We start from the raw sequence: 27,500 nt of genomic DNA on the forward strand, positions 1-27,500 counted from the left end.
TGAGTGATTAGTGTTGAGTGATGGACATGCACTGAGATTCTGATGGGGAATGGGTTCTGCAGCCAGCAGCTCAACACCATGCATCGGTAACACACACCATTACTTTATATCTTAAATAATGTCTCAGTCTGTCTGTCTTTCTGTCTGTCTGTCTGTCTGTCTGTCTGTCTCTCTCTCTCTCTCTCTCTCTCTCTCTCTCTCTCCCTCTCTACATGTCTGTGTGTCTCTAACTGTAACACTGTGTCCCATCATTCTAATCCATCTGTGTAGTTATTTATCTATTTAAGTGACTGATATTACAGTAATGGCAGTAAAATATTGTGATATGAATTGTATAAGTGATTATCAGGACATTACTAATGCATATAATGTATATTCCATTGTCTTACTGTGTGTGTTAGTGTTATAGTTAGTGTATGTTATGGTGATCAGTGTGTGTGTGTGTGTGTGTGTGTGTGTGTGTGTGTGTGTTTAAGCCTTTTAGCTGTACTGATGATGATGATGATGATGATGATGATGATGATGATTATGAAGCACAGTGACAGAGTGAAGTTCCTCTCGGTGTGTTCTGTCATGGTGGGTTAACTCGGGTTAAACACTGCCACAGTTCTCTCGACATCTAGAGCTTAAACTCAATCCAATTTAACACAAACACCCACAGTGTACAGAATAAATCACATATCTGCCACTGTGACAGGTTAATTAAACAAAACAGCAGACTTTGTTGATAAGCACAAATTAGAGTTAGAAACTGCATACGTCCTGTTAGAAAGTGAATCTCCAGCCCCGTCACAAGTCTCTTACAGACTGGAACAGGACTTCATCTAGCACTGTCCTGTATTTGTCTCAGTCCATCTTGCCCTCAACCATGACTAGTTTCCATGCTGATGAAAAGCATCGTCACATCACGATGCTACCACCACTGTGCTTCACAGTGAGGACGGTGTTTCCAGAGATTTTAGTTTCCACAAAACATAGTGCTTTGTTCAAAAAAGTTACAGTTTGGTCTCATCAGACCAGAGAACTGTTCTCCACATGGGATTTTCAGTGGGATTTCATACAGATTTTTCTTTATTAATGTCTTTTATCTCGTCACTCGTACTTAAACTGTGTGGAGTGTCCAGGCTGTGTGGAGTGTTCAGTGTTCAGTGGAGTGTTCCTCCCATCAAGACAAACACAGACAGATGTTTATTCTGAGATGGTGTTTAATATCTGTATTGAGTGAACACTCAAGTGAACAAGTGAACACTTGTTTTTTTTGTTGTTGTTGTTTTTTTACAGTAAATGAAGCTGATTCTTCAGCCCAGCTCCTTCACAACACCACATCACCATCCTCATTTTTATCTCCTTCCTGTCCCCCGGCCCCACCCCCTGTCTTACCCATCATCATCATCACCGCTCCATCCCGGGAGAACCTGCTGGCTCCGAATACCGGACGCTCCATAGAGGAGGCTAACCGAGAGCGCAGGCCGGGCAGCCCCGTCGTTGTGGGGGGTCGTTTCATCATCAGCAGGGCCTAACCACACACGCACATTATTACACACACACATTATTACACACATACACACACATTCATTATTACACACACGTTACGTCACCGAGAATGCCACACAGGTATGTGACTCTCTGTATCTATGTGTTGTCAGTGTGTGTAGTTAGTAGATTCTGTATACAGTTGAGTGCACAGCTGTTTATACTCTGTACAAAATGCCGTACACAAATGGGTTTATTTGTTTATATTGATGTGTAAAACATGTTTAATGTGTCACAGATTAGTATTAATATGTAATACACAATCACACTTAACGTGTAAATAAATAAATAAATAAAATCAGAAGGGGCCTGGCCAAAGTACCACGTAACCTCACAGCCAAAACTCGTCACCTAACTAACATCTCGCGAGATTTCAAACTCGCTAATCTAAACCGTAAATAGCTAACATGCTAACGCGTTAGCGGCGCTGTATTACAGTGCATCCGGTGTGGATGTTTATCAGATGGAGAACGCGGCGGATCCTGAAGCGGAGCCCATCCGACTGAAAGCGCTCAAAACCGGCAGGAGCTTTACTGTTCCACACACAGAGCGGGTAAGCTAATGCTAATGCTAATGCTAGTTAGTAATAATGAGCGACCACTGTACCGAAAACAGTTCTGTCTGTCTATCCATCTCTCTATCTCTCTGTCCATCCATCTCTCTCTCTATCTGTCTGTCCATCCATCTCTCTCTCTCTCTATCTGTCTGTCCATCCATCTCTCTCTCTCTATCTCTCTGTCCATCCATCTCTCTCTCTCTATCTGTCTGTCTGATCACTCTGTCTGTCCAGTTAAATCTGAGTGCCATTTGATTAAAACTGCTCATATGTTACAGTGTGTGTACAGCTGAGTACTTTACAGAGCCGTGTGTGTGTGTGTGTGTGTGTGTGTGTGTGTTCAGTTGGGAAACTGCAGGAGTGTGAAAGAGTTCGAGAAGCTGAACCGCATTGGAGAGGGAACATATGGAATTGTGTGTGAGTTTGAGCTACACACACACACACACACACACACACACACACACACAGAGTTTCTAATGTGAGAGTCAACATCATAAACATCATTAATATCAGTACAGTGCTGGGATTTGAACTCTGTGCCTTTTGGTCACCTTATAAACTGTGACACCAACAACTGTATTAAATATATTAAAACCCCTGTGTCTGTGTGTGTGTGTGTGTGTCTGTGTGTGTCTGTGTGTGTCTGTGTGTGTGTGTGTGTGTCTGTGTGTGTGTGTGTGTGTGTGTGTGTGTGTGTGTGTGTGTGTGTGTGTGTGTAAAAACAGACCGAGCCCGTGACACACGCACACATGAGATTGTGGCCCTTAAGAAAGTGCGCATGGATAAAGAGAAGGATGGTGAGTTGTGTGTTTGTTAACTTGTGTGTTTGCTCACATAGACACTGTTCTAATTAATCTATATCTCTGTGTGTGTGTGTGTGTGTGTGTGTGTGTGTGTGTGTGTATGTATAGGGATCCCTATCAGCAGTCTGAGAGAGATCACGCTGCTCCTCAGGCTCAGACACCCGAACATCGTGGAGCTGAAGGAGGTGGTGGTGGGGAGCCAGTTAGAGAGGTGTGGGACAGAAACACACACACACACACACACACACACACACATCTAGTTTCATCTCACAGCTGCACAATATTCCATAACATCTGATTGTTGTAATATCATCATTTGAAGCTTCTTCATGTCTGTAATATCACCAGTGATGTGTATATGTGTTTGTGTGTTTGTGTGTGTTTGTATGTATGTGTTTGTGTGTGTGTGTGTTTGTGTGTGTGTATTTGTATATATATGTGTGTGTGTGTGTGTGTGTGTGTGTGTGTGTTTGTATATGTGTGTGTGTGTGTGTGTTTGTATATATGTGTGTGTGTGTGTGTGTGTGTGTGTGTATTTATGTGTGTGTGTGTTTGTATATATGTTTGTGTGTGTGTGTGTGTGTGTGTGTGTGTGTGTATTCCAGTCTGTTCCTGGTGATGAGTTACTGTGAGCAGGATTTGGCCAGCCTCCTGGAGAATATGCAGTCTCCCTTCTCGGAGGCACAGGTAAGTTCTTACACACACACACACACACACACACACACACACACCTGCTTTGTATATCTGACTGTATAAATACACTGTACTACACACACAAATACACCTGACTGCCCCTCTCCACACACACACACACTGTTGCGATATGTGTGTGTTTGTTGTGTTGTGTAGGTGAAGTGTATCATTCTGCAACTGCTCAGGGGTCTGGTGTATCTTCATCACAACTTCATCCTGCACAGGTGAGAGACACACCCACTTATTTTGGCATGCTGATCATCTCCCTGACACGCCCACTGTCCCTGACACGCCCACTGTCCCTGACACGCCCACTCTCCCTCTCCACTTTCAGGGATCTGAAGGTGTCCAATCTGCTGATGACAGATAAAGGCTGTGTGAAGATCGGTGAGTGTCAACACACACACACACACACACACACACACACACACACACACACACAAAAAAACATGGGTGTTTGTGTTATTGTGTGTGTGTGTGTAGCGGACTTTGGCCTGGCACGTGTGTATGGTGTCCCTCAACAGCCCATGACACCTAAAGTAGTGACACTGTGGTGAGTGTGACATCACCTTCACTGCTCAGCACTAACCCCTCCCTTAATCAGCTGACATCAGTGACAACTGTGACCTCATTTCCTGTGTGCAGGTACAGAGCACCTGAGCTCCTGCTGGGCAGCAAGTCACAGACCACTACACTGGACATGTGGTACGACCCATCACTAGCAATTTATCACTGACAAATCACTGAGTTCTGGACTGTGATTGGTCAGGAGGCGGTGATTAGTTCTCTATAACAGCGGCTCTGACAGTAGCGCAGGTTTATATTAACGTGCTCTAATATGTTATGGTTTCTATAGTAACGGCTCGTTCACAGGGACGTGTACAGCGCACGCTCCACTGATAATAAACGGAACCCTAACCCTTAAATAATCGTTGATATTTTGTAAGGAGACACTGATTTATGTAGTGTGTGTGGAAGGAGTCTCCAGTGTCAGCGCTGTGTAACACTCAGAGGTAAAACTGGAACTTTCAGTTTTCAACATCTTCAGGACAGAGTTTACACTCCTCTACTGTTTCTCACTGACACACACACTGTGATTCATCTTTTATTAACGTGAAGAGAGAGAAGAGAGAGAGAGAGGGAGAATAGAGAGAGAGAGAAGAGAGAGAGAGAGAGAGAGAGAGAGAAGAGCGGGAGAATAGAGAGAGAGAGAAGAGAGAGAGAGAGAAGAGCGGGAGAATAGAGAGAGAGAGAAGAGAGAGAGAGAGAAGAGCGGGAGAATAGAGAAAGAGAGAAGAGTGGGAGAATAGAGAGGGAGAATAGAGAGAGAGAGAAGAGCGGGAGAATAGAGAGGGAGAGAGAGAGAGAGAGAGAGTGAGGGAACGAGTGTTTGTAGCTGCTGTAATGTAAGTGAGAACAGGAACTGAGGAGCTGATATTAATTAGAAGTATAAACGGATGTACAGAAGGACGTGTCGCTCTTTAATATAAACACATGCTTCAGGTTGGTATAAGCCGTGCTGTACCGTAAGATGTAATCTCAGGTTTAAGTTGGTTACTGTGTGTGTGCGTGTGTGTGTGTGTGTGTGTGTGTGTGTGTGTGCACAGGGCAGTGGGATGTATCCTGGCTGAACTCCTGGCCCATAAGCCCCTGTTGCCGGGCAGCTCAGAGATCCAACAGCTGGATCTGATTGTGCAGCTGTTGGGAACACCGAATGAGAACATCTGGCCGGTACACAATTACAGAGCGACAACTTTTCTGTGTGAGGTGTTTATTTTACATTTTTGTTGAGGTGTGTGTGTGTGTGTGTGTGTGTGTGTGTGTGTGTGTGTGTGCAGGGCTTCTCGCGGCTCCCCCTGGTCGGTCAGTACAGTTTGAGGAAACAGCCATACAACAACCTGAAGAATAAATTCACCTGGCTGTCAGAGGCTGGACTCCGCCTCCTCAACCTGCTCTTCATGTACAACCCCCAACGCAGGTACACACACATGCACACACACGCACATGCACAAGATTAATCTTAGTTTAAATCTTAATATCTTTTTATTACTCTGTGTGTGTGTGTGTGTGTGTGTGTGTGTGTGTGTGTTTTAAGAGCCTCGGCCAAGGACTGTTTGGAGAGCTCGTACTTCAAAGAGAAACCACTGCGTGAGTATCACCGCGTGTGCGTGTGTGTGTGTGTGTGAGAGAGATGATAATGGTGTGTTTGATGATGATGATCGATATTTGTGTGTGTGTGTGTGTGTGTGTGTGTGTGTGTGTGCTTTCTGTATCTCTGCAGCATGTGAGCCAGAGCTCATGCCCACCTTCCCTCACCATCGGAACAAACGGGCGGGGCCTGTATCCGAGAGCCAATCAAAACGGAGCAAAGCGGGACACTCCCTTGCATCCTGATCCTTGACATCAAATCAGAAAAGAGCTGTAGCCTTGCAACCAAGAGCCAATCAAAATGAAGCACCTCCTTAATCTTACAGGAAGAGAAGTGTGATAACAGGCCTTAGAGTTTAGAGACGGGTAACACACGACTGCTCAGGTGTGTGTGTGTGTGTGTGTGTGTGTGTGTGTGTGTGTGTGTGTGTGTGTGTGCCTGAGGAAGAGACCAGGATCCGTGTGTGTGTGTGTGTGTGTGTGTGTGTGTGTGTGTGTGTGTGTGTGTGTGTGTGTGTGTGTGTGTGTGTGTGTGTGTGTGTGTGTTATTGAGTATTAGTGCTGACTGTGTTAACAGAAATGATTCATACACACACAAATTCACTGCCGAGACCGAAGGTAAAGGAAGTTAGAGGTCATACAGGTCATCAGATATTAATCTCTGGTACATTTGGATTGTTGTTTTTTAATAAAAGTGTACAGTGTGTGTGTTGTGTAGTGTGTCTTCTTAAAGGAACACATTTATTTTAGTGTAAAGTTTAAATGAAGTCTGGTATTATATTTATCCAGCGGTAGTTTGACCCGCGTCTCTCCGCACTCTATATCGGAGGAACGCTGCGCTTTCGTCTGCTGTTCGTTGGCTGAAAGTTTGCGTCATCGGTGACGATGAGAATCAGCTGATCTGATGACATCATCTCCGTCCACTCCCATCTGCTCATCGTAACATCGGTGCCGTCAACGCTAGTGTTTAATCTGTCTAAAAACACGAACGAGGAGATTAAACACTACAGCGCCAAAACTTACCAAATATTAGTGTTCTCTGAGGAAAACTGCTGTGTGTCCATGCCTGTTAGTGTGTGTTAGTGTGTGTTAGTGTGTGTTAGTGTGTGTTAGTGTGTGTTAGTGTGTGTTAGTGTGTGTTAGTGTGTGTTAGTGTGTGATGTAGAGTGCTGGTGTTGTAGAGAAAGGTGGAGAACATGGGCGTGAAGTTGTGAATGTTTGATGCTGTGTGTTGGTGTATGTTGGTGTGTGATGGTGTATGTTGGGGTTTGATGGTGTGTGATGGTGTTTGATGGTGCGTGTCAGTGTGTGATGGTGTTTGATGCTGCATGTTGGTGTGTAATGGTGTTTGATGGTGTATGTTGGTGTTTGATGCGTGCTGGTGTGTAATGGTGTATGTTGGTGTGTGATGGTGTTTGATGCTGCGCGTCAGTGCGTGTCGGTGCGTGTCGCTGTGTGATGGTGTGTGATGGTGCGTGTCGCTGCGTAATGGTGTGTGATGGTGCGTGATGGTGTTTGATGCTGGGTGTCGGTGCGTGTCGCTGCGTGTCGGTGTGTGATGGTGTGTGATGGTGTGTGATGGTGTATGTTGGTGTGTGATGGTGTTTGATGCTGCGTGTCAGTGCGTGTCGCTGCGTGATGGTGTGTGATGGTGTTTGATGCTGCGTGTCGGTGCGTGATGGTGTGTGATGGTGTATGTTGGTGTGTGATCTTGTTTGATGCTGCGTGTCGCTGCGTGATGGTGTGTGATGGTGTGTGATGGTGCCCAGTACAGTAATGTAAATTGTGTATAATACCGATTTGCACTGCATTCGAGAAGGCGAAGGTTCCTCGCTGCTGCAGCAGTGTGATGAGGAGAGCAGGGCTGCTGCTGGTCTGCTGGAGACAGGGGAAGATCTCACAGCTGTGTGTGGGGCGGATTCGACTGGACGCCACGATCCTGTTCACAAACAACGCAATTTATTTATGAAGTCTTTCCAGAACTTTCGTTCAGAACAATGTTTATGTCTGAACCTTCACACTAACGCTGCTGCTGCAGTGCTCACACACACACACACACACACACACACACACACACACACACACACACACACACACACACACAGGCAAACAATTCCCACAACCTTCAGCTCAGCAGTTCCTGTTTTTGGCATTAAAAAGTGAAATATTTACTGAAGACACACACGCACGCACGCACACACACACACACACGCGCACACACACACACACACACACACACACACACACACACACACACACACACACACACTGATTATCTCAGTGGCTTTGTGACGTCTGACTGCACCACCACTACGCCTCCATCAGGAAACAAGTCCATGACATCATCATCTTGCTCGTTAATAACAAACAATAACAACAATTTATTTTTCAAAAATGAAAAAAAGTCATTTAAAATGTCATTTAAAACTGTTGTTGTTGTTGTTGTTGTTGTTGTTGTTTTCTCTCCTGTCAGAACTCGACCAATCATAAGCGAGTTCCTGTCCGAGTGTGCTGCTGAGTTTGCCTGATTGGATTTTGCTAAGTGAATCCGATGAAATAAACAGCAGAGTTGTAATCTTGAGTAAATAAAAATACAAAATAAAATGTAAAAGAAAAACAAAAATATCAGGATGTTTTAAACAAAACTATAAGAACAACATCAAAGCATCAGCGTCAGTACAAACTTTACAACACTTTCCTCCTACTTCTGTGCTCACTGAATCCACACGTTAAATCATCCCCCTCGACCAATCCGGACACCCAGAAGTGACGAAGCCACCAGTTTCTACACCGGAAATACGGAGTGGGATAAGAAGTGTAAGGGTTGTCTGGGTGAAGCGGTTAGAACCAGGGAGAAACCCCAAGAGTCTCCTGATCTCAGTTTAACAAAAGGACACACTTACTGTTTCACTCCGTTTACGTAGTACTCGCTGCGGTAAAATCCTCCCAGATCGTCGGAGAGTTCCCCTCTGAACTCGGTGTGGAGTTTGTACCTCTCTCCGCTGTTTAATTTGTCGCTCAGGTGAAAAACGAGGTACTGGGTTTTGCTGATGGTTCGTGTGGACGTGATGGACGGAGCGGGAGAGCCGTTGAGCGTGCTCAGTGTGGCGTCAGCGCTCAGGTTCAGCTTGTTGGCGTGAATCAGGATCAGATCCGTCTCCTTCACACACTCGAACTCCACGCTGGAGTGTCCCGTGAACACGTAGAGACCTTCAGCGTTCGGTTTGAGACGCGGCCATAACGTGATGCTGTAAGAAAGAGGACGCGGATGTCCCGGGAGACGGCGGCTGTCCGGCGCTGCGGTCTGAGAGCTTGTTTGGTCTTGTTTGGTTGAAAGAAACTGGAAAGTCCAGAGACCGACGAGGATGCTCACGGACACGACGGACACGACGGTGCAGATGATGCACATGGTACTGAAGTGACATTTCACCATTTTACGACGATTCTCCCCTCACGCTCGACTGAACACGGTGTGGGCTGGAGGTTTCACTCGTCTGCTGGCGTTCGTCAGCGTCTGTGGGAACGAGCTGCTGATATCTCACAGAGCAGACATGATTTATTACACGTCACTGTGTGTTCGCACGGCTGGAACTCCGAGCTCGGCCCGAGCGTGAGAACACGAGCAGACACGTCAGTGTGTTGAGTGTTAGGTGTGAGAAACACTGGGGTAGTTTCCCTCATACTGTTACAGACCTGATGTTTACAGACGCGATGTTTACAGACGCGATGTTTACAGACGCGATGTTTACAGACCTGATGTTTACAGACGCGATGTTTACAGACCTGATGTTTACAGACGCGATGTTTACAGACCTGATGTTTACAGACGCGATGTTTACAGACCTGATGTTTACAGACGCGATGTTTACAGACCTGATGTTTACAGACGCGATGTTTACACTCACAGCAGAGACGAGCGTACGATTAATGTGCTCTGTATTTGTCGTCATTCAGTTTCTTGAGGAAAACGCAGACAATCGTAAGAGCCCACGTTTTAATTCATTTCTACGTGGGTAGAGTTATGGATGTGACATCAGACACACACACACACACACACACACACACACACACACACACGTATGGGAGACTGAACACTTCTACAAACTATAAGGACCAGTGCAGAAAGAGTCACATGTCCAACATCATAGAGACAGATGAAGTGTAAAAGTGCAGATTTGAAGGATTACATCCATCCACTTTGTGTAGCGCTTGTGCTACAGAGTCGCGGGGAACCTGGAGCCTCTCCCAGGGAGCATGGGGTACAAGGCGGGGTACAAGGCGAGGTACAAGGCGGGGTACAAGGTGAGGTACAAGGCGAGGTACAATCCATCGCAGGGGACACTCACAACCATTCACACGCTATGAACACTTTGGACACGCCCATCAGACCACATGCACACTGTGGACTGGGGAGGAAACCGGCGTACCCGGAGGAGTGCCGAAATTAAATATAAATATATAAAATACATTTCTAAAACATACATTTCTGCATGTAAACCCTGTGATTACGGCAAATAAATACACAAATAGTTTTGAAAAGAAAAAAATACTCTTTTATTTTATTCCACAGCGTTACAGAATGGAAGATTTAAATGCGTCGGTCATCAACACCACGAACCGATCACACCTCAAATACAAAACCTTCAGTGATAACGATGACCACCGGCTAAAAGAGACTCCTGGGAAATATCAGCATGTGGCAAATAAATAAATCAGTCTGCCTCATTTACCCGTGTGTGTGTGTGTGTGTGTGTGTGTGTGTGTATTATTTAATCGCTGCCTCCAGCCACTTCTGCACCTCCTCCTTGTTCTGTTCGAGCCACTTGATGTTGGCCTTCGTCCTCTCGATGGACTGCTCGATCGCCATGGAACCAGAACCGAAGCCAATGTGTTCATTATCTTTTCTGAACTGCTCCAACTACAACATCAAACAGACCAGAGAGAGAGAGAGAGAGAGAGAGAGAATAGAGAGAGAGAGAGAGAGAGAGAGAGAGAGAGAGAGAGAGAGAGAGAGAGAGAGAGAGAGAGAGAGAACAGAGAGAGGGAATAGAGAGAGGGAACAGAGAGAGGGAATAGAGAGAGAGAACAGAGAGAGGGAATAGAGAGAGGGAATAGAGAGAGAGAATAGAGAGAGGGAATAGAGAGGGAATAGAGAGAGGGAATAGAGAGAGGGAATAGAGAGAGGGAATAGAGAGAGGGAATAGAGAGAGAGAATAGAGAGGGAATAGAGAGAGAGAATAGAGAGAGGGAATAGAGAGGGAACAGAGAGAGGGAATAGAGAGAGGGAATAGAGAGAGGGAATAGAGAGAGAGAATAGAGAGAGGGAATAGAGAGAGGGAATAGAGAGAGGGAATAGAGAGAGGGATGGTGAGGGAGCGAGTGTTTATAGCTGCTATAAAGTAAGCGAGAACAGGAACTTAAATGTAATTAAATAAATAATCTGTGATAGTTGCAACTTCGGGGTGGAACAGTAAACAATGTTTATTTACATTATTTATTGTGTGTGTGTGTGTGTGTGTGTACCTGTTTGAGTTCAAACTCGGTAGAGAAGCGCTTGGTGACACCGTTGATTAAATTAGCGAAGGAGAACGATCCCCCGCCGTACCTGCGTGAGAACACACATCAGTACAGTCCAGGTGTTTGTGTATTACTGTGCCGGAGTTACTGTGAGTATTTAGTCCCACAGCAGCGTGATGGTGTGCACGTGACACTCACTCTCTGTAGATGTACTCCCAGTTCGCTCTAATGAAGTCCCAGGCTAGCGGCTGACCCACCACGTTATTCGCCACGTAGATGATCGTAGACGTCGCGTCCTGTTTACGGATCTTCGACGGATCCAACGTGTATTTCAGATACCTGCATCAGACGAAAACGTAAATGTCACAGATATGCAGAGACAGATTTACAGCGCTGTATATGTAAGTTCTGAGTTTGGTGGAAACTCGGAGTGACGCCCGGTGGTGGTAGCGTCACACTGCGCCCTGTCCTCGGGTTGTTTTTCTGAATAATCCCCTCTTTACCCGCTCTCTGACTTGATGTGGACGGTCTCGTGTCGATACACGTGTCGTATTCTTTACATTTTTAAAGAACAGATTTAATGTCGTTCTCGGGAAAGTTTCGAATATCGCTGTGTCATGGTTTTTGTTACCGGTTGAGGATCCAGGGTGTGGTACTACACGCCATGGCAGCTCTCAGTTTATCGGCCTCGATGGCGATGGTGGCGTTGTTAAACCTGGACCAGGCGAAGTCCCACTCTCTGGCGCCCCCTGTAGCGATGGCCCGGCAGTACACCGTCGACCTCAGGTTAGGGTGAATCCTGAAGGAGAGCGCGGGAGGAAATTAGTCACATAAACTTTTACATGACAGTCAGAGATATGAAGTGTAATGTTATATTAAACCCGAATCTGATACGTACAGTATTAGTGGGAAACTCAGAGAAAAAAACATTTTAGATTCATCATAAAAATATTTCACTCATTTCTCGGTTGTGTATAACGAGCACGAGCGTGAACCCGAGTTTGATCCGTTCTGTTAATACTCTTCATTAGTGCTTGCTTGTTTCCCTGTGTGTGTGTGTGTGTGTCTACCCATGTGTGTCAGAGATATACAAAACAAAGATGTAAAAATGATCTAATAATAATAATAATAATAATAATAATAATGATGATGATGAGACTAACGGGTTGAGCTTTGAGTCATTCATCCACTTGTCAAACCAATTCTTAACAAGAGTGTTGCATTCCTCCACGCCGGAGCTGCAGGCCACGCGCAGAGCGTTCACCTCATTATACCTGCAACACACACACACACACACACACACACACACACACACAATTCAACACAACTAACACGCACCTGAAATGAAACGATAACTAAACAAATTGTAAACAAAGTTTTATTTAATTGTAAACAACATTTATTTAAATGATATGCAAAACATGCAAGTAATTATTTTAATTAAATGTACAGATTTGGTGCTTGATTTAGAAATCAATAAATACAAAAAAAACCTGAAGAACGTACCCCAAAACAGACTGAAAGTATGACGTATTTTGACACTTTTTTAACACTTGAAAGTAAATAATTGTAGAATAATTCTATCACAGTGAAGTCCACAGGAGACTTACTGGTCCGTGTGACCATCAGGAACCTTCATGAAGTTGTCAGTCAGGGTTTTAAAGTACAGGAAGAGTGGCTCCACCTGTTTCCTTGTGTAAGCCTGAAGGACACAGAGGTCACAAAAAATAAGTACGATTTCTACTGGGTGAAACCGATCAGTTGGATTTGAAGTGATTTGAATGAAAAACTCCGCCCCTCACCATAACTCCACCCCCATCTCAGCTTTTGTACATCAAAAGTTAGAAACCTCGCAAAGCTGTTCCTAGAGTCCGATACGTTTGGTCTGGTAAAGGGTGTCTAAGATCCACCCACTTATACAGGAAGCAGATGTTTGACTGACATCTCGAACAACCAACTACAAACTTCAGACTTCCTCAGAACTCATCAGTAAACGATGGAAATATCACATGAATTAGTCTCGCCTCTCAGGTTCTTTAGACAAAACAAATAACTTTCCGGATCCTGAAGCTTGTGACCTGAGATGGGCTGGGGGCGGAGCCTGTTAGTGTGTGTTGTACCACAGCACGGTTGAGTTCTGGACTCGGATTGGTCAGGAGGCGGTGATTAATTCTCTAGAACAGCGGCTCTGACAGTAGCGCAGGTTTATATTAACGCGCTCGTTCTGATATGTTATGGTTTCTATAGTAACGGCTCGTTTACACAAATGGAAGTTCTCTGTAAGGAGATTGTAAGTTTATGTAGCGTGTGTGGAAGGAGTCTCCAGTGTCAGCGCTGTGTAACACTCAGAGGTAGAACTGGAACTTTCAATTTTCCCACATCTTCACGACAGAGGAGTTTGAATGACACACACACACACACACACACACACATATATATATCCCTATCTATCACACCACCACATCACCCTGTATTTTATTATAACTGCACACACACACACACACACACACACACACACACACACACGAGGTATGTATTTTCTACAGCGTGTGTAATCTGACCTGCAGAGAGCCGTAAATCTCCGTACGATCAAACATGAGGTAGAAATAGTCCAGGTTGTCCAGTGCGGATTCCCAGGGCATGTACGCTCTCTCCGATGATAAATACAGTGTAGTGTTCAGAGCCAGCGTGGTCGGAATAATTCTCGCCCTGTTAACGACAGACAAATATGCAAATGACTTCCTTCTGGACCAATACCAGAGCAGGAGCATGGGTTCTGATTGGCTGATTGATGGCAACGGGGATGATTACGAATAACACAGGAGTGCACTAATCACTTAAACTGTGTATAAAGTGGCTACAACATGGATGTGATTCATTTTTAAATGATGACCTTTTTTCTGCAGCTTTAAAAACACTCACCTTGCAAGATTAAAAGCATCGTCTATAATCTGGGCTCGGTTAATCATGGGAATGCTCTGGGGGGAAATAAAGGAGAACGATTCAGTAAGTAACAGCGAGATTGTTATTTCAGTCTTTTTAATTCCAGAGATATTTTGCTTTAAGAAAGAACAGCAGAGAGCAAATAATAATCCTGTTAAGCTGAAGACTTTCTCCCATAAACACCAACATAATCCTTTAAACTCCATTACATACCAATAAAACCCCACCGTTCCTCACCCAGGAACCACCGTTCCTCACCCAGGAACCACCGTTCTTCACCCAGGAACCACCGTTCTTCAGGAACCACCGTTCCTCACCCAGGAACCACCGTTCTTCACCCAGGAACCACCGTTCCTCACCCAGGAACCACCGTTCCTCACCCAGGAACCACCGTTCTTCACCCAGGAACCACCGTTCTTCAGGAACCACCGTTCCTCACCCAGGAACCACCGTTCTTCACCCAGGAACCACCGTTCCTCACCCAGGAACCACCGTTCCTCACCCAGGAACCACCGTTCTTCAGGAACCACCGTTCTTCACCCAGGAACCACCGTTCCTCACCAAACACCACAATTCCCCATCAAAACGCCCTGACACTCCGTCCCGTACACACCGTTTACCACCAACACACTCCACCAACACACTCCACCAACACACTCCACCAAACACACTCCACCAACACACTCCACCAACACACTCCACCAACACACTCCACCAAACACACCCCACCAACACACTCCACCAACACACTCCACCAACACACTCCACCAACACACTCCACCAACACACTCCACCAACACACTCCACCAACACACTCCACCAAACACACCCCACCAAACACACTCCACCAACACACTCCACCAACACACTCCACCAAACACACTCCACCAACACACTCCACCAACACACTCCACCAACACACTCCACCAACACACTCCACCAAACACACCCCACCAAACACACCCCACCAACACACTCCACCAACACACTCCACCAACACACTCCACCAACACACTCCACCAAACACACTCCACCAACACACTCCACCAACACACTCCACCAACACACTCCACCAACACACTCCACCAACACACTCCACCAAACACACCCCACCAAACACACTCCACCAACACACTCCACCAACACACTCCACCAAACACACCCCACCAAACACACCCCACCAACACACTCCACCAACACACTCCACCAACACACTCCACCAACACACTCCACCAAACACACCCCACCAAACACACTCCACCAACACACTCCACCAACACACTCCACCAACACACTCCACCAACACACTCCACCAAACACACTCCACCAACACACTCCACCAACACACTCCACCAACACACTCCACCAACACACTCCACCAAACTCCACCAACACACTCCACCAACACACTCCACCAAACTCCGAGATTCCTCAACACACACCACCATTTCCCCAACAATCACCAAAATTAACCATCACACACACACACACACACACACACACACACACACACACACACACACACACACTCTCTCTCTCCAACACCAACAATCACCAAAATTAACCATCACACACACACACACACACACACACACACACACACACACACACACACACACACTCTCCAACATCAACAAACACCAAAATTAACCATCACACACACACACACACACACACACACACACACACACACACTCTCCAACATCAACAAACACCAAAATTAACCATCACACACACCAACGCTCTCAAACATCATCAAACACTACCAAAAAACACCTAAAAAACCTGCAACATCTATAAACTATCAAATGACAACAGTATCATCCTAACACGGGCATCACCAAACTCCACAATTCCCAATTACCAATCACACACCAACATCTTCCATCAAACAATAAATAAACAAACACCTGTATTTACCAACAAACATCAATATGATCGATATGCTCCGTCAGCATACTCCAGTAAACACCAAAGTTCTCATTAAACTGGTAATAATGGTGGAGAACATTCTAGAATTCACACACAGTGTTGAGAGGAAGTTGGGTGTGTTCGTGACTCCTGATTCGGACTGTTATGATGTTGGTACCTCATGAGCAGTCTGCAGTAAATGCAGCAGTTTATTCCAGTTCTCCATGTCGTAGTTCACGCGGTAGTACCCAGACACGTTGAGGTTGGCCACCAGCCAATCAGAACCCACCATTTTCATCTCAGTGTTTTGAGCTATAAAGAGAATATTGTGCAAGTTCAAATCATTTAAATCTTCATGAAGGTGTTGCATTCGACTGCAAATCTACAGAACACCACATGTCCTACAGGCTGTGCACGTCCAGATGTCCTGATTAACCTGGAACTGCACAGCTAAATGATCGTATGCCAAGATACTCATTTTACACCAACGTGGGACACAGAATAACACAAACACACGCTGCGTATCTTCACCGAGCCACGGCGTCGCCTCAGCTGTAGGGTTACAGCCGGCAGACTGCTACTGACCAAATGAGTTTAATAACGAAGACTCGAGAGCAAGTCTTCATGAGAATAGTGAATGGGAGAGTTTGCTGGGATTGCTTGAAAGGGAATGGGGCAGAAGAGAGGCTTATTTTGTTCAACATTAAACATTAAATTAGACATGAAACACTTAATACCTCGATCAAAACAAAAAGAAACGTCAAGTCACCTCCTGATAAATGCCAGATTTGCCAAAATAGATTAGAGTGAACATTGCTCTCTGTGACGCGAGGAGCACGCAGCGGAGACACGCCCGCTCTGAGGTCACGACTCAACGTAGGAATATTTATTATATATATATAAAAACACGACACACGGAAATTCTCACTAGCAGAACCCAACATGAATACTTTCGAATACAAAAGAGATCGGTTTAAAGTTCTGCAAACACGTACTGTATGCAAATCGAGTTAAAAACCACGCCTCCACATTAGTGTTAAAAACCACGCCTCCACATTAGTGTTAAAAACCACGCCTCCACATTAGTGTTAAAAACCACGCCTCCACATTAGTATTAAAAACCACGCCTCCACATTAGTGTTAAAAACCACGCCTCCACATTAGTATTAAAAACCACGCCTCCACATTAGTATTAAAAACCACGCCTCCATATTAGTGTTAAAAACCACGCCTGCACATTAGTGTTAAAAACCACGCCTCCACATTAGTGTTAAAAACCACGCCTCCACATCAGTATGCGTTATACTAATACACTACTTTATACGACTGTATTCATTTCAACTTTACCTGACTGTTTTAAACACGTGAAGGACGTGGAACGAGGAACCCCTGAATCTTTTTACAGCGTATTACGCAGGATATTTTTACCCTCACTCTGGCTCTGCTGCTTACCGGTTTTGGTCTCCATCCAGTAGATGTTCTGCTTCGCTCCACCTTTCATCCACTGAATAGGAACAATCCACTCGTACCTAAAAGATAAATAACAATCGCATATCCGGTATAGAAACCCAGAGTTAAGTCACACATCTGGGTGAATTTAGTATTTTATTTTATTTTAATGAAATATTTATTTAATATTGATAGAATCTGGCCTACGCGAATAGAGACGGTTCCACGACGGAGTCCGGATCCAGGAGGAAGTGCTTCTGAGTTAGCGTTCCGTTCACCGTGTTAATCGTCACCACTGGGAAACCCATCTGAAGAACCCAGCGGTCCATGATCTCACTAATCTTCCCTGGGAGCTTTGTTCCAGTGCGGTCTACAGCCTGGAAGAGATTAAAAACCACACAGTGAGACCTTCATTACAAAATGCTCCAAAATAAGCTTCCTGGCTGCTCCTCTGGTGAGACCCTTACGTGTTCTGTTCCCTTAAACAACACTTTTTCCTACAAGTGTATTCATTTCACAGCACCATGCTTTTGAATTCTGGATTCTGATTGGTCAAAGGGTACTGAGTCGTTTTCTATAACTTTTTTTTTTTATGTCATCCTGCAACCATTAAAATTAGTCCTGCGGGGTGGAATAACTCACCTTCTGGAGATGATCCCAAAGGTCTGTGTACACCGTGTTTTCAAACTGGAAGTGATTGAGGTAGCTCTGTGAAGAAGAAGAAATTGAAAAAAAATGATTGGGTATTCGTCATAAACACTTCCAGCTTTCCTTGCCTACTCATTTGGCTCCGCCCCTAAACATTGTTCGCTACTGAGTGTAGCGTGTTGTATTGTAACTCGTAGCTGTACGTGTTATACTGCGGGTCTCTGTGGAGCGTCTGCTGTACAAGTCCCTGTGAAGTACTGTTAGCTAAGATAACACGTGCCAGCAGAAATTAGAATAATTATAAAGTCAACCTTTAAGGATTCTATTTTGCTTGTGTTTACTATGAAGCCTAATTTTATCTTTAAAAAAAAAGAAAGAAAAGAAAAGCTGGAACCTACACTGAGGCCTTCCACAAAAACCGTTTCCGTCAGGAAGTCCGAGAGCATCCTCAACACCGACGCACCCTAGAGGCAGGAATCATGTATACACACACGCGCGCACGCACACACACACACACACACACACACACACACACACACATTATGTATTGAGTACATTATAGGAACATGGTCACATGATTGCAAATGAGGGAAAAAACAGACTGGGGGCTGGGGTTAGACTGAGGGGGTGGGGCTAGACTGAGGGGGTGGGGCTAAGGTCAGGTTGAAGAGTGGAGGTGGGGGTTGGTGTCGAGTGTTACCTTGCTGTAGGAGATGGCGTCGAACACCTCGCTGATCTGCTCTGGTCTCAGGACTTGGTCTTCTTTAGAGGACAGCGGGTGGGACGAGGCCAGAGCATCCACGGCGAAAACTCTGTGGATGTCGTTCAGTACGATCAGGTCTTTCTGACGAGGGGAAAAGACGAGGTCATAAAAATGTAAAATAGAGAGCGCCATGAAGTGTTCCTCTGCGTGTTCTACGTTATCAGCCAATCAGAGCACAGTACTGGGCTGATAAAATAATAACAGGTCCTGGTATTGGATACAGACTCCTGGTCCTGATTTGGATCCGTTTTAATTGATTACCTCATTTATTTATGAATTATCATGAATGACTTACAACATTCCAGTCAGGTTCAGCATCGTCGGCTCCGAGATATTCAACGTAGGAGGCGAAACCTTCGTTCAGCCAGAGATCGTTCCACCATTTGATAGTTACAAGGTTCCCAAACCACTGAGAGGCGAGACAAAGAAAACGAGAAACAGCAGATTTTATTATATATATGTGTGTGTGTGTGTGTGTGTGTGTATTTAAAAAATAAAAGTCTTTTTTTAAAGACTTTTAGGACTCTGTTTGCATCTGCACTGTTTCTGTAGTCCGTCATTAAGAGGAACGAAATCTATTTTAGTGATTTTAAGCTCATTTAATAAAAAATGTATTGCTATGAAGTGTACAGTAAACAGGAAGAGCGGTTGAAAGTAGAGAAACGTTTCAGACAGCACAGCGGGTACCATGTGTGCGAGTTCGTGAGAGATGATGGTGGCGACTCGCTCTTTATTCCCGTTAGAGGACACGTCACTGTCGTAGAGCAGAGCGGTTTCTCTGTACGTGATCAAACCCCAATTCTCCATCGCACCGGCGTTAAAGTCCGGCAGAGCCACCTGATCTGCACAAATCATTTCAACCTCATCATTTATTTCATTCTGGGGATTTACAGACCAAAAATAAACAAATAAATAAAAAGCCAGCGCAGGGTATGGGAAGATTAACATCACGTGACATTTTATTGTTTACTAATGGAGATGTTCATCATGTTGTTGCGTGACTGGGATGCGAATACACTTCTGAGCAGTATATAAATGAGAAATTGGAGATTCATTGCCAACTCTAAACATAAAACTAGTAAAGAAGAGTAATGATAACTATCTACGTTGCGTAAACTGCTCCGTCGTAGCAGAGGATGGGGAACGAATCGGGATTCTCACCTGATTTGGACAGCGGGTAAGAAGCGTTATAATATTTTTCAAAGAACTTCAGGATCTTGCCCGTGATGTTCAGTGCGTATTCCCCGTGACCCGCGTCGATGGCCTCCGCACGGGCAAAAATACGAATCTGCGCCACAACAAAGAGAAACAGAATTCCTGCTGATTCACGTCGACGCAACCGTAATACGTGAAACAAACCAAACTACGGTTCAGAAAAACTCAATTACCAAAACGTCGTCTTCCATTTTCCCAATCGCTTTAAAATCACTGACGATGAACGCCAGCAGGTATGTTGACATTCTCCTGGTAGGTTCAAACCGTGTTTTATTGAGGATCTCATCACCTTCCTTAATTTCAACCGACTCTGAAAAGGAGAAAAAAACATGAATGAGTGAACAATTACTTTCACTTCTACTATATACACATATACATCCTGACCACGGGAGAGATTTGGACAAACTCCAACAATATATATATATACACATATATATAATAAAATCAGTAATGAGAAAAGGTACTCATGTTAACCCTGCCCCAAACCATAACCTTATAGTTTGTTAAGTTGTAAAATGTCTAACCGTCATACCGATTTCCTGGCCGTTGGACAGCGCGACGGTTCCTCGCTCGTGCAGCAGAGTGATATTAAAAGAAGCTTTCATTGCAGGTTCATCGAAACAAGGGAACGCTTTCCGCGCATCTGTGGGCTGCATCTGTGTCGTAGCCACCACGCTAAAAACAAACGAGAACTCATCGTTACCTCGAAATACAGAAAACAACAAAACGTCTAAAACTCGCAGGGACTGCACTAACTGCACCGCACCCGCAACGATCTTTAGAGTAAGTGAAAAATATCAAATGTTTTTAAAATACCTTTAATGGACCAAGTATGCATTAAAAAGGCTTAAAATTCTTCTTCACTACTGCTTTTCCCGCCCAAAGTTAGAAATAATAAAACCGTTACAGACGCGCGGAAGGAGAAGACTGAATCAGCAGTAACGCAAAACTTTAAAACACTATCCAACTAAAAAACAAACCATGTGACTGGACACACGGCACGAAGCGAGCATTTTATGTGGGAGAATCATCCAGACGAAACAGTCTTCTCACACCTCCTGAACTTTATACGTTTTTAAACGTCTAAAAGGAAAAAAAAACTTACTGTTTCACTCCGTTTACGTAGTACTCGCTGCGGTAAAATCCTCCCAGATCGTCGGAGAGTTCCCCTCTGAACTCGGTGTGGAGTTTGTACCTCTCTCCGCTGTTTAATTTGTCGCTCAGGTGAAAAACGAGGTACTGGGTTTTGCTGATGGTTCGTGTGGACGTGATGGACGGAGCGGGAGAGCCGTTGAGCGTGCTCAGTGTGGCGTCAGCGCTCAGGTTCAGCTTGTTGGCGTGAATCAGGATCAGATCCGTCTCCTTCACACACTCGAACTCCACGCTGGAGTGTCCCGTGAACACGTAGAGACCTTCAGCGTTCGGTTTGAGACGCGGCCATAACGTGACATCGTAAGAAACCGGGATAAGAGTATCAGGGAGACGAAATTTGTCCCATGGTTCGTTGGATGCTGATGTGGTTGGAGGGATTGTTGTTGTTGTAGTTGTAGCTTCAGTGGGTTTCACCTCGACTTCTTTGTTTCTGGATTTTTCTTGAGAGTAAACGACAGAGAGCGCGATGATGGTGGCCACAGCTCCAGCACCCAACACGATCCCGACGATCCCGACCGTTTTGCTAATAAAGAACCCTTTACCCATGATGACCAGGTGTGCTGGAAACTGACAGTGGGAGCGAGTGGAGTGAATATCTGCACTCCCTCTTATTCAGATGTTCCTCCTCCCATCAGATTTAATAAATTAACTATTAACACACAGTAACCACTAATGCCGCAGGTTCAGAGGGCATCTGGCACCAGACCCATAGGGACAAGGGGGAAGTCACACTCTGAAGAGTTAAAATGAATTTGATGAGTCGGCTGAATAAGACAGCCACTCGAACTGAGGGAAGAAGAGAAAAAAACTCTTTCCTTCAGGCTTACTTGAAATTGTATAATACTAGGTGAGGGTGAGGTTGACATTAAATACTTCAAATGACCCACGTCTGTTACCCGTCTCTGGCTTTGACAGGTTTCAGTTCAGTTCAGTGTTATTAGTGCGGCGTGTTTAACGGTGGACATCGTCCCAGAGCAGCGCTACAGAAATATATACACTCAGGAAATAGATTTTAAATATAGGAATTTATCCCTAATGAGTAGCCAGAGGACAGGAACCAGACTCAAAAGGGAACCCATCCTCAATCGGGTGACACCGGATAGTGTGATTATAAATAAATACACCCCTTCTGTAAATGTGCTGATACTACATGCTGAAATAGTGCAGTTGTGTAAGCAGGAAATTCATTACAGTTTCTACAGGAAGTCTGTTGTGTTGAACTTCTCCACTGGTCACTGATGGAGACTCGAGTGCAGAACTGTTTGTGGTGATTGTAGTGCTAAAGCTATCATAGTATAACCGTTCATATGAACTGAGGTCCAGAGGCATCTTTATGGAGTTTAAGTGGAACCGTCCTCAGTGATCTCAGTGATCTTCAGACTGCACCATGTGGGACATCCTCAGCAGCAGCATGTGACTCCAACTGATGAGAACTCCAACCAGAAGCAGAGCATCAGGATGGATCAGACAGGTCCGGAGAGCAGAAGGGGTCAGGAACACTGGCATCTCAGGAGTATCATGTGTAGCTCGACAGAGAGAGAGAGAGAGAGAGAGAGAGGGAAAGGGAGGGACAGATTATTAGGTATGTTTATTGTCCCGTAATGGTTAAGTGTAGTTTGCGTGAGTGAAAGCAGGGACTCCGCCGATACTAGCTCTGACAGCGTAACTAAAAGGAGATCCAGAAGGGAACACAGACGTGAGGGATCACTGGGACATAAGGCAGCCAGTATTACAGTAATCCAGCCTAGAGGTGATGAAAGCATGCACTCATTTTTCTGCATCATGTAGTGACATTGTGAATGCATGAATGATCTTTATTGTCATTGTATAGCTCTGCATACAACAAAATATAAAACGCAACTCCTCTCGATGTTAATGTAACAAACAAAAAATACAAGAAAAAAAGACAAACCAATTTACCTAAAGTGCAAAATCCACATTTAGTGCATGTGTGAGTGTAAAGTCCTGAGAGCTGATGGGAAAAAACTTTCCTGTAGATGTGAGGTCCTTGTTCTGATTGACCCCTACTGAATCTAGAATGGACACAACCACGGTTCTCAGAGGGTCTTCTGGGTCATCAAAATGAATATTAAATTCTCCAACAAATAAAGCTAACCCGCTCTAGAGTCTGGATGCAGCACCTATAGACAGGTGTCTCTATACACCTAGCATAGATAAAGATCCCACTAACGACGGAGGAAGAATGACTGAACACACTCGACACACTGAACACACTCGACACACTGAACACACTCGACACACTGAACACACTCGACACACTGAACACACTCGACACACTGAACACTGAATACACTCGACACACTGAACACACTCGACACACTGAACACACTCGACACACTGAACACACTCGACACACTGAACACTGAATACACTCGACACACTGAACACACTCGACACACTGAATACACTCGACACACTGAACACACTCGACACACTGAACACTGAATACACTCGACACACTGAACACACTCGACACACTCGACGTCTACCATGTTGAGTGTTTAACGCACCTTACTCCAACATTAGCTGATATTATTTAGACGGATCCGATGTGGATGACTCCACTTGCTGTCTTTAGTCCCAGAAAACAAAACAAGTGTGCTTTGAAAAAATGTAAATACTTCAGAAGGAAACGTGAAACTATTGAAATAAAACTGAAATTATTCATGAAAAGGAAAGGAACAGTATAATTTAAACACCGCAACAAGCACCCGGCAAACGATTCGAACACAGGAACCACGTCACAGGAGGTGACGTCACACACCTAGCACGCAATGTGTTCAATAACAAAATCTATAAAACCGTTAACATGCTAAATAACTAGCATGCTAACAAGCTAGCTGAATAAAGCATTACATTTCCATCAGCAGTTACATTCAGTGTCTGTTTCATAAAACTCACTTCACAAATATAAAGCTTATTGTCGTTTTATATCCATCTATTATATTCGTCTTTTTACATCATTTTATATTCAGACATTTATTACAAATGTAATTCCTTCACACACACACACACACACACACACACAAACAAACAAACAAACAAAACTATCATGCGGCGTATATAAAACAAATTGTTTCAGGCAAATTAAACAAAAAACTTTACCTGCATCAAGGTGACCCAATATTTTTTGGTTTGATCCACGGTTCTTTTTTCAGTGTAGAAGTTCCTAAACTCAGGAACGTGTTTGTTATATGATATATGATATGATATATGATATATGATATATGATATATGATATATGATTCAATAACAGTTTTTTAATCCGGATTAAAGACCAGTTTAACCAGGATTTATTCATTGTTCCAGTCATCAAAATACTGGTTGTTACTGCTAAGTTTTTCACTGGGTACCTGTAGATTGTTTTACTGATGTTGTTATTTAATCATTATTGTACTATCTTCACTGTGACTTCTTGTTTTTAATTTAATTATTTCTATTTTTTATTTTTTACATTTCTTTCATCTTTGTTTTGTTCTTTGTTTAATTTTTTTGTCTTTTATGTAAAGCACATCATGATTTTGACCCCAATTAAGATTATTATTATTATTATTATTATTATTATTATTATTATCCCAAAAAAGGCAGGCAGAAATTCCTCCAGGTCCCGAGGTTCCACAATTTCTGGTGAAGTAAAACTCATAGGAAGAAGGTTATCACTATCACTAACGTGAGTACTGACCCATTTAGGTAATAAAGTGTTCAGAGGACATCCGGTTTTCGGAATGAGGAGGATGTGTTTTGGTATTATGCATATTTCCTCTGGCCTTGTTAGCTCCAGTTGAAAGGGTTCTTTGTTTTTTGTGATGCCCAATCAAGAAAGTCAAGGATCAGAAATGCTCATGGACTTCTCTAGCGAAGAAGTTAATGCAATTTGTATTTCTTCTTCTTTTTTTAAGTTTAAAAAATGGCACAATGTTGGAGTTCTTCTACAACTTGAAAAACTTTCTTTTCAAGGAAAAGTCCGATAACGAGCCACACAAAGTTCACGGAACATCTCCTGATATATTATCAGCTTTTACGGTACTTCATGTGCTGTTCATTTAAGTGAATAATTGTCTAAATTAGTCCATAAAACCCTCTCCGTCTGATGAAATTATTGGAGCTTTATCTAGCTTTGATCTTATCTATTAATATTTTTTAAAAAGAGAATCGTTACGTCACACTGAAACTACTGACGAGTGATCTTTCCAGTAAACCGAGAGCAGAAATAAAATGGAAACTGTGCTGTTCTTCTCTATCTTATAACGATGTTAATGATTTATACTAAATGCCCTGTGATGACTTACTGTCAGTTAACTTATAACAAGAATTGTTAGAGGAGTCCAAAGGTGACAAAACGATGAAATCAAATTTTTATATTAAATATTTTATTTGCTTTGACATTACAAACGCTCAAGAACGAGTTATGTTTCGAGTTGTTGTCTTGTCTTGATGATCCATTTACATTACAGCTGATTTGCAACCTCCTGGCAGAGGCAACCAGGCTAAAATATAAAATATAAAACATACTTATACTTCAGTTACGTGTATCTGTACTTGTATTTTGTGAAATGAATGATCAGCACTTCCCAGAGCATCAGTGATGCTTTACACTGGATTTAGGGGCTTTTGCTGACATGCAGTCAGTTTTAAAATAGAAAAATATCACCACATACTATAAATTTAACGGCTTGTATAGTCTTATGGTGCAAGCTCTATGTCTTTTTAAATAATCGTTTCTCAAATGTTACTCTTGATCTTGATTATGGATGAATAAAAATCAGTTCATCAATTAGAAAAAAACATCCAGTAACACATTTTAATTCAATTTAGTTTAAACAATATTGATGCAAATTATACTAAGAGCGCAGAATTTCTTATTGACCTCATATAACTTTTAATTTTGTTCAATTCAAATCAACAACGTGTTCAAATTAAGTGTAAATGTCTTTAATTAGGAAATCAATCAGAAGCTGGTTATTTTTTTACACTGGGCCGTGTGTTATAATGATATAAATATAGTCGTATCTTCTTAGAATGTCTAAAATATAATAAACCCGTTAAACATTATATTCACCAAAATATTAGTAGTGGTTTTACACGTCAGCGCTGCTGAGTTCTGGATTGTGATTGGTCAGGAGGTGTTGATTAGTTTTCTATAACAGCAGTTCTGACAGTAGCGCAGCTGCACATCACAGGCTTATATTAATGCGCTCGTTATTATTAATACATTATAATTTCTATAGCGACGGCTCATTCGTGTCCCGTGTTTATATGTTTCTGTAAAGCTGCTTTGAGATAATGTCCATTGTAAAAAGCGCGATACAAATAAAATGGGATTGAATTGAATTCACAGGACATGGTGACATTCTCTGTAAGGAGATGTTTATGTGCCCGTTACGGAAGGAGTCTCCAGTGTCAGTGCTGTGTAACAGTCAGAGGTGAAGCGGTCACTGGAAGTTTTCCACATCTTCGGGACAGAGGAGTTTACACTGCTTTGCGAGGAATTAAACACTTAAAATCTCAGAGTTGTTTATGACGTATGTATCTGTATTCTGTTGTGTTTTCTGATGTATTTATTGATGTATTTCTTTAATTCCAACGCAGATCCTTCTCTTTCTCAGGTGAAAGCTTGAATGGCTCCGGTCATGTGACCAATCTTATCCAAGCTCTTTCATAAAAATGTTCATACCACATCGAAACATGTCGTGATTTCCTAGTGAAGTTTAGTTTTGAGTGAAAACACGTGGCTGCATGAGTACATGCGGCTCAGCCTCGGCCGTTTCTTCTACACCGGTCTTTTTATTGTTTTCTTGATAAAACTGAAGTGCGCTGTGGTGTCGGAGTTCATGGAAGGACCACAGTGATGGCTCACGTGCTGTTTCTACGAGGTTCTTTGTGTCGTTGAGGGTTTTTGGTATTCTAAAAGCTTCGAGTTTGGATTCCTTTCCGATGGGGACACACTCTGTTGTTAGGTTGCACATCTTAAAGGTTCTAGATTTGAGATTTGACATTTCGAACAGCATTTAAGAATAAAATTAAACATGTTTATTGTGTCCCATTTTATTTTCATTTCACTCATTCACCTAAAATGTGTTCAGTAATGACATCAGTTCCTGAAGTGATCCGGGACTCGGCAGCACTTCTGTATTTCGCTCTATTGGGT

The 27,500-nt window shown here is 43.5% G+C and overlaps 2 protein-coding genes across 2 annotated transcripts; one reads left to right on the forward strand and one right to left on the reverse strand.

The window, feature by feature from the left end:
• Window positions 1-1,473: 1,473 nt before the first annotated feature.
• cdk10 (cyclin-dependent kinase 10) lies at window positions 1,474-6,439 on the forward strand. The gene is made up of 14 exons (XM_053682330.1): window positions 1,474-1,614; window positions 1,972-2,086; window positions 2,434-2,506; window positions 2,815-2,886; window positions 3,001-3,103; window positions 3,498-3,579; window positions 3,742-3,809; window positions 3,920-3,972; window positions 4,069-4,138; window positions 4,231-4,290; window positions 5,193-5,316; window positions 5,424-5,563; window positions 5,681-5,733; window positions 5,867-6,439. The coding sequence occupies exons 1-14, from the start codon at window positions 1,604-1,606 to the stop codon at window positions 5,977-5,979; spliced, it is 1,137 nt and encodes a 378-aa protein (XP_053538305.1). The 5' UTR covers window positions 1,474-1,603; the 3' UTR covers window positions 5,980-6,439.
• A 3,824-nt stretch (window positions 6,440-10,263) lies between these two features.
• On the reverse strand, window positions 10,264-24,068 carry anpepb.1 (alanyl (membrane) aminopeptidase b, tandem duplicate 1). Its single transcript, XM_017473709.3, has 21 exons — window positions 23,863-24,068; window positions 21,285-23,364; window positions 20,712-20,854; window positions 20,353-20,489; window positions 20,126-20,252; window positions 19,652-19,806; window positions 19,260-19,373; window positions 18,902-19,045; window positions 18,600-18,665; window positions 18,196-18,261; window positions 17,761-17,930; window positions 17,557-17,633; window positions 16,283-16,416; window positions 14,173-14,228; window positions 13,812-13,959; window positions 12,861-12,952; window positions 12,414-12,524; window positions 11,882-12,049; window positions 11,449-11,589; window positions 11,257-11,338; window positions 10,264-10,651 (listed from the first exon to the last, which is right to left on the reverse strand). Exons 2-21 carry the CDS (start codon window positions 21,875-21,877, stop codon window positions 10,499-10,501), a joined length of 2,877 nt encoding a protein of 958 aa, XP_017329198.1. The 5' UTR covers window positions 21,878-23,364; window positions 23,863-24,068; the 3' UTR covers window positions 10,264-10,498.
• Window positions 24,069-27,500: the final 3,432 nt, after the last annotated feature.

This window comes from Ictalurus punctatus, chromosome 8 (genome assembly GCF_001660625.3).
Source record: "Ictalurus punctatus breed USDA103 chromosome 8, Coco_2.0, whole genome shotgun sequence".
Taxonomy (NCBI): Eukaryota; Metazoa; Chordata; class Actinopteri; order Siluriformes; family Ictaluridae; genus Ictalurus; species Ictalurus punctatus.

What these genes read in the sequence shown, in the direction of transcription:
- anpepb.1 (XM_017473709.3), bottom strand. Translation starts at nt 21,877, where the DNA reads ATGGGTAAAGGGTTCTTTATTAGCAAAACGGTCGGGATCGTCGGGATC. An exon ending in GTGGAACCGTCTCTATTCGC is followed by an intron (nt 17,634 to 17,760) that starts GTAGGCCAGATT and finishes TTTATCTTTTAG; the next exon opens with GTACGAGTGGATTGTTCCTA. An exon ending in ACACCCTGGATCCTCAACCG is followed by an intron (nt 11,590 to 11,881) that starts GTAACAAAAACC and finishes CGTCTGATGCAG; the next exon opens with GTATCTGAAATACACGTTGG.
- cdk10 (XM_053682330.1), top strand. An exon ending in CTGTTCCACACACAGAGCGG is followed by an intron (nt 2,087 to 2,433) that starts GTAAGCTAATGC and finishes GTGTGTGTTCAG; the next exon opens with TTGGGAAACTGCAGGAGTGT. An exon ending in CACAACTTCATCCTGCACAG is followed by an intron (nt 3,810 to 3,919) that starts GTGAGAGACACA and finishes CTCCACTTTCAG; the next exon opens with GGATCTGAAGGTGTCCAATC.